The 17,528-nt window shown below is 31.6% G+C and overlaps 1 protein-coding gene across 5 annotated transcripts in view; it reads left to right on the top strand.

Annotated features, from left to right (window-relative positions):
• Positions 1-17,528, top strand: part of TTC21B (tetratricopeptide repeat domain 21B) — a 109,610-nt gene that overhangs the window by 21,796 nt on the left and 70,286 nt on the right. For all 5 annotated transcript variants that reach the window (XM_056797221.1, XM_016433674.2, XM_007494302.3 and 2 more), the window contains 5 exons: positions 138-222; positions 5,189-5,287; positions 6,693-6,885; positions 16,895-16,992; positions 17,313-17,513. In XM_056797221.1, coding sequence (XP_056653199.1) covers positions 138-222; positions 5,189-5,287; positions 6,693-6,885; positions 16,895-16,992; positions 17,313-17,513 — 676 coding nt within the window. The remainder of the gene's footprint in view (positions 1-137; positions 223-5,188; positions 5,288-6,692; positions 6,886-16,894; positions 16,993-17,312; positions 17,514-17,528) is intronic.

The following is a 17,528-nucleotide window of genomic DNA, read 5'->3' as shown; positions in this document are numbered from 1 at the left end:
AGTTAATTAATTAAACATCAGTTTGGTAGTTCCATCAAACAAATGTTACCAATTAAAACTTGTGTATTCAAGTCAACATAACCAAACCAAAGGAAAAGCACATTTACTTTAATAATGATTGCAATGTTTTCCTACAGGATAATCCAGCAAGATAGTCAGAATGTGGAATCCCTGAGAATGCTAGCCCTTTACCATTTGTGTAGAGAAGGAAATATACAAGAGGTAAGTTATTTTTAAATTACTATCCTAGATAGCAAGCCATTAAACATCGATGTCTCTCTTTGTAATCTAGTCATGGGACAACCATATGGGTTAAAGGATCTTTGAATATCTCCTAATTGGTTTCTTTCCTTCCAATTTCTTCCCTCTGTAATTTATATCTTCCACACAGTTGTCAAACTAATATTAATGCCAATATATCAGCAATGAAACCGTTTTGATGGAATATCATCATCATCGTCGTCAATAACAATATCATCCAGTTTATCCTCACCTATATACCAACAGGAGACATAAAATATCTTTCATCAAAAGACAAAACCACTGAAAACTCCTTCAAATATAGAATAGTTATTTACATATTTCATACAAAGCCTTTACGCTACCCATCACTAAAATAATTTATAAATAATTACAAAAGATCAACATATTGTCTAAGTAATAATTTGTCAAAAAGTTCTAGTGGTGTAAAGTACAATTTAGTATTGATTATTATTGTTATTGAAAACAGTAACAAAATTCTATATAAAATTTATACTGCTTTTATTGGTTATTTAAAAGTACCCCAAAGTACTTAACATTTATACTGTTGTTGATTATTGCAAAGCCATTGACTTATTTCTAGTCATGGTTTATTTATATACTATAAACATAAAAATAGACCCAGGATTTGTAAAAATACAAGATTTTATGATATTCACTTGAAAAACCATTCTCTGTTTAAAATAAGTCATCAGTTTGATAATGTCAAGAATAATGGATAGAAAACATACAGTTTTTCAGGGAAATACTGGTTCTTAGCTTTAAATCCATTATCACATCTCCTCAATAAAACTAAATATATTTTCCAGATAAAAAGAGTGAGTTGAACCAAATCATTTTATTGATATATAATAAGAGATCTACATGAATATCAAGCTATATAGTTAAACTAGAAACACTTTAAACAGCTCTTTTATTTCATAGAATCTTCATATATAAAAATATCATATGGATTCAGTTGGTATAAAATTCTCAATGTACATCAATAAATAATAGAAATTAAAGATTTTTTGCTTTCATCTGGAGTTTGTAATGAATCATTAGATAAAGGCAATACTTAAAATATGTTTGTCTCCACCTAAGACACATTGAGAATAAATATATCAAAGAAAATTGTGGCCAAAAAAATTAAGCAACTTATTCATACCCTAAAATCCAAGCTGAAAGAAACTACATTTATAGCAACTAATAGCTCCGTAATACCAGATTTAATGTACTTTTAAAATTTTTTAAAAGAATTATAACAAATTAACAAACACCCTTATAATATGAGCAAAATATAGGGCCTATAACCCTTAGAGTCTAAGGCTTAGACCATTATAGAAAGACACTTCCTCACCAAAAAAGAGGAAGAGGACTAATAGACAATTTTGATCACATTGGTGAAAGAGAGAAAAATGGACAGAAATCCTTTTTAGATAGATATAACTTCACCAAACAGTAACCCAGACTTGTAACAGGTACATACCATTGGACTTGTCAGTCTGATTTCTGAATGAAGCCTGTGAAACAGCTAAGATCTAACAGTGACATCACAAGGCTCTCCGTAAACAACATGCCCATGAACTTAGCCAATGATGCATTGATATGCATCAAATGAAAGACATGTTGTTCAGATTTGTTTGTGGAAATAAGTTTACATATTTCTGGATTTTAAAATTAATTTTTTCAACAATTAGGCATTCTTTTATCCCTTTTACTTCCTTTCCCTACCATCCCCATCCCAAAAAAAGGATAAAATAAAACAAATCCCCATATTGTTGTTCTCTGGCCAATATTTAGTCTGTGCATATTTAGTGCATATTTACCTTAATTTTAGGAGATGGTAGCCTACTTCATCATTGATTCTCTGGGGTCATGATTGATTATTGCTTTGATCAGATGTCTTGAATCTTCAAAATACTCATTTTTAATGTTGCTGTAATAATGTAAACTGTTCTGGTCTGCTCACTTCAGTTTTATTTTATAAAAGTCTTCCCACATCTTTTTCAAAGTCTGTTTGAATAATTTTTCAGTGTAATAGCATTTCATTACTTTCATATGCTATTCCATAATTTGTCTAGTCATTACTCAAATGATGAATAGCCTTCTGATTTCCAGTTTTTGTCACTACAAAAATTGCTACCAAAATATTTTCACACACTTATAATAGCTAACATGTATATAATGCTTACTCTGTGCCAGGCATTGTGCTAAGTACTTTACAATTATTATCTTATTTAATCTTCACAACAACCCTGGAAAATAGGTGCCATTCTCTCAATGTTACAGATGAGTAAACTGAGACAGAGAAGTTAAGTGACTTGTCCAGGGTCACACAGCCAGACTTGACCTCAATTCTTCTTGATTCTAGATTCAGCACTCTATCCACTGAGCCACATAAGTAACTTTAGGACGTTTTTTCTCTTTCTTTGATCTGTTTTGGGTATATGCTTAGTAAACGTATTGCTGGGTCAAGTGTAGCCACACTTGAGTAACTTCATAGTCTTAGTTCCAAATTACTTTACAGAATTATTGAACCAATTCACAGCTCCACCAGCCTGTTTTCTCATAGCCCTTCCAATAGTTGTCATTCTCATTTTGCATCACTTTTGCCAGTCTGATTAGTAAGAGGTAGAACTTCAGGTTTCCTGTAACTTACATTTCTCTTAATTTTGGTGAATTTTATAATTAATTATGTATATAGATATTTTGAACTTCTGTTGAAAATTCCCTCTTCACATCTTTAAGATTTCTTATTGTGTGGGGAATAGCTTATATCCTTATAAAGCTAAATAAGTTCTTTATGTATGTTGGAAATAAAATTTTTATCAGAACTTACTGCAAATATTTTTTCCTACTTAATTGTTTCCTTTCTAATTTTAACTATATTTGATTTGTTTATGTAAAACTTAAATTTTTTTCCATTTTATCTTCTGTAATGCTCTAGCTCTCACTAAGTAGCTTTTGTTTGTGCAAAAATTTTTTAGATTTTGTGTAATCAGAATTGACCTTTTTATTATCTGTTACTCTTGATATCTTTTGTTTAGTCATGAATTTTTCCTTTAAACATAGATACAAAAGATTATTTCTTCCTTTTTAAAAATTTTGTTTATGATGTGACTTTTTCCCATTTACGTAGTATATCCATTTTAGCTCATCTTGCTAAATGGTATGAAGGCTTATGTTAATTCTGACAAATCACTGTCTAGTTTTCCCAGCAGTATTTGTGGAAAAACTGAATCCTTTCCCAAGAAACTGAGGTCTTTGGGTTAATGAGATAGGCTAAGAGGTTAATTTGCTTCCATAAGCTGTGAACCCAATCTGTTCCATTCATCAATCTCTCTATTTTTTTTAACAAGAACCAAAATATTTTAAGGATTACTGTTCTGTAATATAATTTAATTATCATATAATTATATAATATAAATTGATTATTAAACCAATATAGTTTAGGCTTCTCAGTTTTTTATTATTTCCCTTAATAGACTTAAACTTTTCTTCTTTTCAATGAATTTTTTTTCTTTCTTGTTCTGTAAGATCATCATTTGGTAGTTTGGTTGTCATGCCACTGAATAAGTAAACTAATTTAAATAATTGTCATTTTTGTTATATTGAATTGGATTATCCATGAACAATTCATATTTTCACCTGTTTCATATTTCAACTGTTTCATAGTTGTATTCATGTGGTATTTTGTGTGTATCTTGGTAAACTGAATATTTTAAAAATAGCAATTCAAGACAAGGGCATTGCCACCATAAATTATAGAAGGGTTAGGGCTCTTAAGAAGCTCTCCAACTTAAGGAATTTAAATAATTTCTTTTAAATTTTTTATCAAAGCACAATCTATAAACCAAGAACTTATAGGTATTTTATGAATTGATCTTAGGTAATAATAATCAACATAGATTAGGCAAGGAAATAATAGAAACTATATATCATATCATTCCAAGCTTTTAAAAATTAAATACCTACCAAAATCCTAACAAGATATGACCTGTTGCCTAGAATTATCCTGTTTAGATATACTGATAATCGAAACCTATTTTGAGGAAATATCCTCAAAATATTCTGGAGAATTCTGCCAGTAAAGTCTTTTAGAACTGGACTGTTTTCACAGACTAAACCATTGTCCACAATTACCTAGATATACTATCACTCCACAAAAATTTTAGAACAATGGTTTTCATAGATGTTATAATACTGAATTCTTATAATTTCCAAGTGAAAATAAAAGAGATGTTTACTTGTTTTAGATATTGAGCGGAGACCAAAATCACATGGGAAATATGATATGCATGTTATTCTTATTATTCTCTCTGCTATTAATGGTGCTTTCAGGGAGCCTACAAAGGATGAATCTACATCCTAAAACTTTTATTCATCTACAAAAAGAAGTTATTTTTTTCCATTTGTACAAGTCTAAAAAATATAGAATAGAATAGAATAGAATAATAGGATAACAATTTGTCACTGTTCTGTTTCTATCTGATCCTCATCAAAACAGATGAGAATGAATAACGACACATGATAATTTGTGTGTTACAAAGAGCTTTACTCACAATGACTGAATGAGGTAGATAATGCTGGTGTTTTTATCTATTCTAAGGTTTTCGACAACTCGAAGGGTTAAGTGATTAATTCTATGGTCAGACAATTTGTCTTTAAAGATCATATTAATAAGCATTAATGAATGCCTATTAAACACCGACTTATGTCCAGCATTGTGTATCCCAAATTATACTTTCTTAGAATTTAAGAATTCTAAAATGAAGACTTTATCTTTAAGAGATACTGATAGAAATAATTTTAAAGGTAGCTAATATACATGTACATATCAAATGTGTACATGTGGCAATTTTTATATATTTCACAAGTATGGACATACTTCTAACTTCTTTTTGGCACATATTAAAAAATTTTACCATTTGTATTTTTGTTCTAGGCTACCAGCAAACTGGGAGATTTAATTACTACATTAGATGCAATGGAACCACAGAATGCTCAACTTTTTTACAAGATGGCATTAGCTTTCAGCAGAACTGTAAGAATTTAGACTTCATTATGTTCTGACACAAGATACACTTTTTTCCCCTAAGATTTAAAAATAGGATTACTACTTTATAGAAATAGTTTGACACTTTTAACTCATAAGGTAAACTATATCAACATCTATTCCTTTTAAGGAAAGAATATCCCTTTTGTACAATCAGGAAGGAAGTATACAAAGGTGAATGAAGCATGGTCCTTATTCTCAAAGAGCTGCACTCTAATAGGGAAGTGTTATCTGAATAAATAACTGACTGTAAAAATGTATGCATGATTTAAAGTTTTATGAAAATTTCAGAAAGGAAAGAAGAAATTTGGTTGACTTCTTACAGAAGGTTCTATGAAGAAGACAACATTTGAGCTGAGCCTTAAATGATGTCTACAGTTTCAACTGAAAAATTAAACAGAATAAAAGAAAAAAGCTTAAATATTTTGGGGAGTTTGCTTATTAATATCTACTACAAGTTTCATTTTGGGAAAGTTTATGTAGGAATAAGTATGTTTGTACATATATATGCTGTAGTAGAGACTTGAAGAGAGAGAGGTTTTGCAGGACAAGCCAAGATGCAAGAACCAAGGCTGGGGACCTGGCTGTCAATCAATAAGAAGGTTCCAAATGGAATGTTCCCAGGAGTTGGCAGTTGAGGCTGGCTGAGGACCCTTAAAGGGCTGACTTGTTTTGGGAGCTGTCTGACCAAGGGAGAAACCTCTGCTCTCTCTGAGATTTGACTGACCAAGAATTGGAGAAAAGCCAGGCGGAAGGACTGTTGTCCTCCATCTCTGACTGGCTCTCTGTCACAGTTCACATGTGACAAGACTGATTATTTCCATAAACTTCCTAAATTCTCCTTATAGTTTTCAATGCTTAATCAATTTTTCATAATTTTTCTTTTTGTTTAGCATATTGGGACATATTCAATTAATTCATGTTTAAATTTTTCTTCACCTTTTACCATGATCTAATTTATTTTTGGAAATGCTGCTAATTTTAAGTGATTAGTTTTGAACATTTTGTATAGTTTTAGAAGTATTAATTTACAGTAATTTCTTTTTTAATCACCCTAGGAGGCTGTACATTTAATCTAGTAATGTTACTCTTGTAATTTTTTCCAATTTGATCATGAAGATGTAGTAAATTTGAGGCAACCTCCTTGGAATAAATAATAAGTACTTTGAAGGGTAGTACTCATACAGATATATAAGTTCTGGCATGATCATTAAAAATCCAAACATTCATTGTAGAAAAATGAATACAACTTGACTAGATTTTTATTTTTCCTCACAACATTTTTGTGAGGGATAAATGTAAAAAATATACTATTATTTTTTTTAAAGTACTACTATTTACGAGACAGGACTGTTCTTTTATTCCTAGCTCATTTTGTTTTTGTTTATTTTAGTGTGGACGAAATCAACTTATACTTCAGAAAACTCAGATGTTAGTTGAGAGAGCATTTGGTTTAACTCCTCAAGATGCAGAATTTGCTACAGAACTTGGATATCAAATGATTTTAAAAGGAAAAGTTAAAGAAGCACTCAAATGGTATAAAACTGCAATGACACTTGATGAAACCAGTGTACCTGCCCTAATTGGTATGATAGCATACATCTTAACATTTTCTTAATGTTCTCAAGAAATTATTGACTGTTTATTATGCCACTTGAAAATTCTTGAAAAGATTAAGTGTAATACCTATGTTGATAATTTATCAATAATTTATGAGGAAGTCCTTCTCTAATACTTTATCATGATATGGAGATAATCTGAATTCTCAAAGGCTATGCAAATAAAATGTAAATTCTTGGAAGGTCCACCATGCAGGAAAGAAATCAAGTACACTATTAACAACATGTTATATTTGTTGTTGGAGGATTGGATGAGGAGGCTCTCCATTTAGTGATGAATTCTTTGGCCATGACAACTCATAAAACAAAAAAAACAAAAAAAAAATGGACCCCAGTCTTGTGCAGCCCACATTCTGTAGCAATGATAGCATTGTGGTGAAAAAGGAGGCAGAAGATGCTAAAATATCAGCCAATTTTTAACATGATGAAAGGATCAATTTTGCAATTGGTACTTCAAATTTAAGATCCTTTTCCAATAACTAATGAGCACATGTAGTATTTGAATATTATTAGTTCTTAATTTTTATTAAGACAAGTTCTATACTTTGCATTTTTAGTGTAAACCTTCTAGGGACAAATTCATCAATTAAATAATTTAATTCTAAGGATTTCTGTGGAGAGAGAAAATCCAGGACATAAATCCATTATGCCTTTCCAAATCTCTTGAACAAAGCCATTTTCTTTATACAGTTTATAATATTTCCCCCCCAAAATTCAGAACTCCACAGTAAGATTAAAGCATAGTAACAACATTCAGGTAACTATGCAAATTGATTTTTAAAAGATAATAATAATAATCCAGATGTATTCACAAGTGAAATCTACCAGAAAGTCAAAGAAAAAAAAGTCAAAAAGGAATTCTTTCAAATTCCTTTTGTGAGACAAATATGGTGCTGATAACTAAACCAGAAAGAACAAAAATAGAGAAAGGAAAGTGTAGAATGATCTCTCTAATGAATATTGATACAGAAATTTTAAATAAAATACTAGCAAGGAGTTTATAGCAATATATCACAGAGTTCATTCACCATGACAAGGTGAATTTTATGCGAGAAATGCAGGGATTATTCAATATTGGCAAAACTGTCGGCATAATTGACTGTCAACAAAAACAACAGAAACCATATGATTATCTTGATAGATGGACAAAAAGCTTTTTGACAAAATACAATACAAATTCCTTATAAAAGCACTAGAAAACATGGAATAAATTAATCTTACCTAATAAATCATAAAAATGGTATCTATCTAAAACTATCAGTAAGCTTTATCTGTAATGGAGTTATGCTAAAATCCTTCCTAGTAAGATCTGAGGTGAAGCAAGGATGCCTATTACCACCACTACTATTCAGTATAGTATTTGAAATGCTAACTATAGCAATAAGAGAAAAAATATTGAAGGCATTAGAATAGGCAGTTAGGAAACACAATTATCATTCTTTGCAGATGATATGATGGTATACATAGGGCACCCCAGAGAATCAAACAAAAAACTAATCAGAACAATTTAGCAGAGTTGCAAAATATAAAATAAACTCATGTAGATCTTAAGCATTTCTGTTTTCCACCAACAAATTCCAACAGCAAGAGATAGAAAGAGAAATTCCATTTAAAATAAAGGTAGGCAATATACAATACCTGGAGATCTTACTGCCCAAACAAACCCAGGAACTAAATGAACACAGTTATGAAACACTTTTCACACAAAGTCAGACTTAAGCACTTGGAAAAACAATAATTGCACATGAAAAGTCAGAGTCAAAATAGTGAAAATGACAATTATACTAAATTAATTTACCTATTCAGTGCCATACCAATCAAAGTACCCCAAATTATTTCATGGAGCTAAAAAAAAGATAACAAAATTCATTTGGAAAACAAAAGAAAATCAAAATAATTAATGGAAAAAAAAGGGAAAGCGGCCTAGTCATACCAGATCTCTAACTGCATAATAAAGCAATAATCATTAAAAAATTCTGATACTGGCTAAGAAATAAAGTAGTAGATCAACTGAATAGGTTAGGTAATCAACACACATTAGTAAATGACCCTAGTAACTTAGTTTTTGATAAGCCCAAAGATGCAAGCTATTGGGGAAAGAAGTTATTTTTGACAAAACTGTTGGGAAAACTGGAAAATGATATGACAAAATTTAGGCATAGTCCAACATCTCATAGCATATAATAAGAAAAAGTCAAAATTGATACTTGATCTAGAGATAAAAGGTGATACCACAATCAAATTAGGGGAACACTGAGTATTTCACCTGTTAGACTTATGTTACATATAATAGAGTGGTTGCCTTAAACTGTGACCGCAAAAATGTGGTTTCACGACTGTGAATTGCCAAAAGCATAAAGATAATTTTTAGTGTCTTGGTTTTATCTTAAAAATAAAGTGGTCACCATGGGAATTAATTCTCAAATATGAAATACCCAAGTCAGCTGGGTTTTATGGAGATTTTAATTAATACAAATTAAGAAATTAAGAAAAAGGGAGAGACAGAGTAAGAGGGAATAGTAGGAAAAAGCCTAGGCCAGCCTAGGCTTATGCCTTAAGAGAGACCAGTCAGTCTTTAATCCACTCACCATAAGATTTGTGCCAAGCAAGATTTTAGTGTTCAGAGAGACCCAGCTACTCCAACTAGTCCGAGCTCCAACTCAGCTACCAAAGCTTCACTCACTGACCTCCAATTCAGCTCCAAAGCTGAGTTCCCCTCAGAGGCCTTTCTGACCTCCTTTTAAAGAGAATTTTCTCCTATGTCACCTCCCCTAAGTTTCTACGTTTTCCAAAGGACTGACCATTCTTAATTCACACCTGAGAAGACTAAAACTTTTGAGTAATTCATACCTGGGTAGACTAATCTTGTCCTTTGCAAGTTGCCTGATTAATTTGATCTTCATAGGTACTTAGCACCCCTTTGTATTAGATCTAAAAATAGACCTAGCTTAAGGGTTCTTGTTTTACTTTAAGTATGGGTTGGGAACTTTTCATTGTTCAATCAGGAGTTTACAGTTTTATCTTCCCCTAAAGTATGCCTAAGTATGGGTGGAGTAATATTAGAGTTCCCACCTACATTCCTGACTAAAGTCCCTTCATTAAAAAATAAGGGGATAGCAGCCTTAACCAAAAATTGTTCTAAGATAGAGTCTGAGAATTTATAAGATTCACAAGTCTGAGAAATTTTAAGATTCACAATCCCCCCTGATGATCATTGGGAGACCAGTCTCCCCATTGATCATTTAACATAATCATCTTGTAGTCCTAAATGCACTTCTAACTACAGATGTATACAATATTCAATTTTCTAAGAGGAAATTAGAATAGTGAGGGAGGAATAGAAAAGAAAGAAAGCAAAACCAATGTTTTTCTAGGTACATTGACAGAAAGCCAATTTAGGGGCAGTCCCTTTTGGCATAAAAGTGTACATTTACAATAAATGTTCAAGCAAACTTCAGTTCAATCAACCATATCCAAAGTTCATTCTTGATCTTCTTGATGTAGTGTGGATTTTCTGGCATCTTTCTGCAACACTTCATTCTCTGGATTTAGGAGTTAGCAAGCTTCTTCCTTGAAGATCTTTTCTCAAACAAAAATCAAAATCTTAGATTTTTATAAAAATACAATTTCAAACAAAAGATCAAAAATCTTAGATTTTAAATTAAAATACACTTATGAATAAGGAAATAATTTATGACCCAACAAGACACAGAGAATTTTATGGGAAATAAAATTATTAATTTTGAATTAAATTAAATTAAAACATTTTAGCACAAACAAAACCAATGCACCCAAGATTAGAAGGGAAACCAAAAACTGAAGGAAAATTTTGTAGTGTCTCTGACAAAAACTTAATTTCTTAAATGCATACTGATTGAAATTTCCAAGAATTTAAGTCATTCTCCAATTGATAAGTGCTCCAAGTATGTGAACTAGGGGTTCTCGGATGAAGGAATTAAAACTATCTATATTCATATGAAAAATGTTCCAAATTACTATTGATTACAGAAATGCAAATTAAATAGGTCTGAGATTCTACCTAAAACCTATCAGATTGGCTAATAGGACTAAAAAGGAAATTGATAAAGGTTGGGCAAAACTGGGATACTAATACATTTGGTAGAACTGTGAACTGATACAACCAATCTGGAGAATAATTTGGAACCATGCCAAAAGGGTTGTAAAACTATGCATACCCTTTTATCCAGCAATAGTCTATCCCCAAAAAATCAAAGAAAAAGGAAAAGGATGTATATATACAAAAGCATTTATAGCAGCTCTGTTCATAGGGGCTAAGAATTGGAAATGTAGGGGATATCCATCAATTGGAGAATGGCTGAATAAGTAGTTATAAATAATTGTAATGGAATACTATTGTGCCATGAGAAATGATAAACAGGCTGATTTCAGAAAAACTTGGAAAGACTTATATGAATTTATGCAAAGTCAAGTGAGCAGAATCAGGAGAACATTTAGTAACATCAGTATTGTGCAATGGTCAACTGTGAAGGACTAAACCATTATTAGCAATGCAAGTTTCCTAGATAACTCCAAGGATTCATGATGAAGAATGCTGTTCACAGACATAGAAAGGATATCAGTCTGAATATTGATCAAAACATACCATTTTTCACTTTATTTCCTTCATGAGTTTTTTCTTGTATGTGCAATATGTGACTTCTATGGCACAAGGAATATGGAAATAGATATCTTTATTGAATGACAGCACTGGTATAATCTAGATCAGACTATTTGCCATATCAGGGAGAGATGGAGGGAGAGAATCTGAATCTCATACTGCCATACAACAATTGTTAAAAATTGTTTCTACATGTAATTGTTGGGAAAATTTCAATATTAAACTGTGGTACCTACTCCCCCCCCCCCCAAAGAAAATCAGTTAAATTTTGATGAACCTTGAGAGTTGTTTACTAAGCCCATTAATCCCCCTTTATTGGGGATTTCCACCTATTAAAAACTAGGTGAGCTCCAAAGATATTTCTCTTAACTTAATTATTAAGACTTCTTCATTTTCATAGTCTGATTATTGTTCTAATCACCATCCTGATCTGATAGGACCTTTTGATAAGAATGACCTACAAAGTTTTCAATGCAAGAAATTGTTTCAGGATAGTTATATTAAAAACTAACATATGTCAAAATTATTTAAGATTTACTAATGATACAGCAACAGAGATATCCTCATTTAATATGATTTAATATGATTTATTATTATTTTATTTTTATCAGATTGTAATTTATAATATATTATATATAAAATATATAATAATATAGGAATAAATTATTAATTTAATAATAACTTATTAATATTAATATGAATTGACACAGGTCACTTGCCTCTATATGCTTATCAAAGAACTTCAAACTGAAATGCTGTCTTAATATTATTTTGTCATATTTTACCAAAAGAGGGAATGGATTAGACAGTGGCTTATTACTTGGTAGCTTCCACAAAGGTAAATAGTACCTACCTTGAGATATTAAATTATAAATCTTCATAAAGAATTACAAAGAATATAATTTTTTATAAATTATATTGAAGAAACTTTGTGTTTGAAGTATGTAATATTTTATTAACTTCCATGCTGAATGAAATATTCAGTGAATGTTTAAATACATTTAAAGAAATTTTAATGATTTTTTTTCCAAATTGATATAGAAACTACTTGACCAAATAGGTATGGAAAATTACTAATCCATATACCAGTAAGCAGAGGCATCTTATTCACCATTACTAAGATGATAAGGGAGCTCTTATCACAGTCACAAATTTGATTAAAGATATTAAATAGCTTTTGTTTTTGCCAAATTCTGCAAAATTCCCCGTATATTTATGACAAATATATAGAAATAGAACTCTACATTTTTTTCCTCTGGGCATTTCAAATTATGTCATTTATTTTTAAAACCTTCATCTTTTGTCTTAGAATCAAAACAGAAGAGTTATAAGGGCTAGACAATCGGGGGTAAGTGGTTTGTCCAAGGTCACACAACTAGGAAGTATCTGAGTCCAAATCTGAACCCTTGACTGCCTATCTTTAGGCCTAGTTCTCAATCTACTGAGCTACTTTCCCCTTAATTATGTTATTTTTTAAGAGAGACAGAATAGTTTGGAATCTGGAAAGTCCATATTTAAGCACTGATTCTTGTACTTGATAGCCATATGACCATCAGTAAATCACATATCCTTTTCAGTGCCATAGGCAGAACTCTTGAGACTAGACAAGGATATGCTTGTAACTATTTAACACCAGCTATAGGAGTGGAGGTAGGGAGAGGAATGTATCCATGACACTTTTAAGTTTGATCTGCATTACTAACATTTTCTTCATCACTGTGATAAGCCTAGATAATCAACAAAGCAACAAATCAAGCTCCAGTTTGTAGCATTTGATGATTTCTGGATTGTAAATGCACACATTAAAATTTCAACAATTTAGAGTCAGTAAGAGCAGGCTCCAAAACACCCATGATTATAGACAAATTGTTAATCTGTATTGTCAAGGTGAATTTTCCTCATTAGAAATTCACCCAATTAAAAAACCAAAACAAAAAAGAAAAAATAAATTCACCCATTGGAACAATAAACAAATTAGAGAAGCATGGAATAGTTCACCTATTCTCTTATCTACGAATCATAAGAGAAGAATTTATGTATATAGAGAACATTATGAAATATAAAATAGATAACTTTTTTGACTGCAATACATTTAAAAGGTTTTGTATAAATAAAACCAATGCAACCAAGATTAGAAGGGAAACAAAAAACTAGGAAAATGTATACTTGCTATAAATCTCTATTTTATTTATTTATATATTTATAACAAAAGCTTCATTTCTCAAATAGAGATCTGAGTCAGATTTATAAGAATTTGAAACATTTCTTAGTTGACAAATGATCAAAAGATATGAACAGGCAATTCTCAAATGAAGAAATTAAAACTATCCTTAGTCATATGAAAAAAATGCTACAAACCACAATTAATTGAAATGCAAATTAAAACAACTGACTTACCACATCACACCTTTCAGACTAGCTAGCATGACAAAAAAAGCAAAATGATAACTTTTGGTGGGGATGAGGAAATAATACTCTGATGGAGCTGTGAACTGATCCAATCATTCTGGAAAGCAATTTGGCACCATGGCCAGAGGACCATAAAACTGCATAACCTTTATCCAGCAATACCACTGTATCGGAAAGAGAACAAAGATAGGGGAAAAGGACCTACTTATATAAAAATATTCATAGCAGCTCTCTTTGAAAGGGCAAAGAACTAGAAATTGAAGGGATATTCATAAATTGGGGAATGGCTGAACAAGTTGTGTCATGTGATTGTATTGTGCCATAAAAGATGACAAACAAAATGATCACCAATTAAAAAAAAACAACTTGGAAAGACTCGCATGAAATGATGCAAAGTGAAGTGAACAGAACTAGAACATTGTACACAATTAGAGCAGCAAAGTGTGATGATCAATTGTGAATAATTTAACTATTATCAGTAATACAAGGATCCAGGATGACTCCAAAGAACTAATAATGAAAATTGCTGTAAGAAGGAACTTATGAAGTTGAAATACAATTAAAATATAACATTCTTCACTTTATTCCTCCATGGATTTTCCTCTGGTGTAAACAATATTGTCTCTTTTGCAACATGATAGACATGGAAAAATATATGATAACACATTTATAATCTATATCATATCATCTGCCATCTTGGAGATGATGGAGGAGTAGGGAGGCAGGAGAGAACCTGGATCAAAAAAGTCAGAAAATTATTATTAAAAATTGTATTGACATGTTATCTGGAAAAAAACATAATTTTTTTTTAAAAAGTCCACCTGCATTGATGAAACCATAGGTCCAAAACAAAGGAATAGTATTAAGCTAGTCAAAAATGTAATGTTTCGAATAATTTTCTGTCTTAAATAATTTTAATATTTCTTCCCTGTTTTTTTTTTTTTTGCCATTCTACCTAACCAACAGAAGATAGTTTGAGGAGGCAGTAATGCGGAATAGTAGTTATGTATGTGGACCTGCATATATGCAAGTTCACTTACACTTACTCCTTAAGCCACAAAAGGATTATATCCAAGTCATTTTGGTTGCAAGGAACTTTCCATCTTTTGTAATATTTATTGGGAAAGGAAATAGGATTGGGAAAAATGGGGATAAATGGGAGGTTTCTATGGGGTATGGAGGAGTTAAGGGGAGAGAGGGCATATTGCTTGGTGAGGCAAGGGAGGGAGATGCCCCCTGCTGAGAGGAAACAGCAGGGGTCCAATAAGGACGGTTTGTCTTTGAATGACTGAAACTGAAGTTCAGCTTCCTCTATGACTAGAAAAGATAGTTCACTTATCTGACTGCGAATTCAAATCATATAAAGTTTCATAATCCAGTTGGAATTGGAGTTTTTCCTTAGCTTCAGAGTATAAGGCCAGGCCCTAGAGGCTGGCGGAGGGTTTGTCCCAATCCCATCTACTCTCGTTCTAATTCTGTATCTTAGCAGTAGACAGAAAGCAAACAAGAACAAATTTGACCTTCAGAAGCCTGTGTCTTTGGGCTGAACCAATAAGAGCATGCCACTCCAGACTGGGCTGACCACGCTCCTCTCTCCTCCAACACCCGGAAGCAAGTCCCACCCCGCAGGAAGGAAGTGCTAGTCACAAGACCCCACTGCCACTCCCAGTTGGCCCCTTCCCCCACAAACTGTCGGTCTTGTTTCCTTTCCACACTTTATATGATAGTTCATGGGAAAATAGAATTATAGTCATATAATATAGCATCTGGCTATAGTTCCTTTCTGTGGTTTTCCTTTTAAAGTTAATTTAAGAAACCAAATATAGCCATAGTTTGTTCCCTATTTTATAAACTCTGTAAGTTCTTTTTAAAATTAATTTTAAAAAATTTATTAAGTTAAATGTAGAAACAATATTTGACAATTGTTTTGACACTTGAGGATTCAGATTTTCTCCCTTCTTTCTTTCCCCAAATCCCCCAAGGTAATAAATAATGTGATTTAGGTTATACCAGTGCTTTCATGCAATACACATTTCCATATTGCTCATTCTGTGACAGAAGACAACATCTTTCTCTCTCTCTCTCTCTCTCTCTCTCTCTTTCTCTCTCTCTCTCTCTCACACACACACACACACTTAAAAAAATCTTGAAGGAAACAGTGGAAGATGGCATGCTTTGATCCTTCTTTGACTATGGACAACATTTTTCATCATGGGTTCTTTATGGATATCTTGGGAACTTGCTTTGCTGACAGTCGTTCACAGTTGATCATTCTGTAATATTTGTTACTGTATACATTATTCTCCTGGTCCTATTCCCTGTAATTTGTATCAGTTCATATCAGTCCAAGTTTTTCCGAATTCATCCTGTTCATCATTTCCCCAAGTGATGGATAACACCTCAGTTTCCAATTCTTTGACACTAGAAAAAGAGTTGCTAAAACATTTTTGTATATGTATGTCCTTTTTCCTTATCTCTGATCTCTTTGGAATACAGATCCAATAGTGATATTGCTGGGTTAAAGTGTAATAGTTTTATAGCCCTTTGATCACAATTCTGTATTGCTCTCCAAAATGGACCATAGTTCCACAGTGTCAGGGTCCCAATTTTCCCACATCCTTTCCAACATTTATCATTTTCCTTTTTGGTCTTAATAGCCAATCTGATAGATGTGAGGTAGTATCTCAGAGTGCTTTTTAATTGAATTCTCCAATAACTAAGTTCCAAGTTATGTTCTATAACATTTTAATTATGTATACATTGGGGTGGTAAAAAAAAATTATACTCATTTTTACTATTTTTCCTCTAACCCTCTAATGCCTTATAATCAAATAGGAAAGGTAATTTTAAAATGATGTTGTTTAGTTTAGCTTTATTTTGGAGCTACTACTAAAATGATGTTGTTTTAATAATTTTTCCTTTTTATAGGAATTATTCGATGTCAGTTAATAGAAGGACAATTACAGGATGCAGATCATCAACTTGAATTTCTTAATGAAATTCAGCAGACCATTGGGAAATCTGCGGTAAGATATTTTATTTCAGCTAAGTAATTATAATTTATAATGCACAATAAATTCAAATTTTAAAATGCCATGCTTTAAATTTAAATTTCACTCTAATAAAGACAGTCTTTTATCAATAAATAATAGTTTTTATATTAAGCAAGCTCTTTTTTATTTACTGTTATACAAAATCAGATTATGACTGAAAGATGTTTTTAAGTTCAAATATAGAAGTTTGTGATTATATTACATCATAAAATTATACATTAATAGTATTTATATGTTTACTCCAGTTCTTAACCAACTATAATATTTCTAAACAAAACTACATTTTTTTTTAGGAATTGACCTATTTGTATGCAGTTCTAGCCATGAAGAAACATAAAGGACAAGAAGAGGTTATTAATTTGTTAAACGATGTCCTGGATATACATTTCTCTAACTTACAAGCCTTACCCCTTGGTGTACAATACTTTGAAAGGTTAAATCCTGATTTTTTATTAGAAATTATTACAGAATATTTGAACTTCTGTCCAACTCAGGTAAGTAATGTTGAT

Source organism: Monodelphis domestica, chromosome 4 (assembly GCF_027887165.1).
Source record: "Monodelphis domestica isolate mMonDom1 chromosome 4, mMonDom1.pri, whole genome shotgun sequence".
NCBI classification, from domain to species: domain Eukaryota; kingdom Metazoa; phylum Chordata; class Mammalia; order Didelphimorphia; family Didelphidae; genus Monodelphis; species Monodelphis domestica.
The sequence above is the reverse complement of the archived record's forward strand: the minus strand, read 5'-3'. Positions and strand labels throughout refer to the sequence as shown.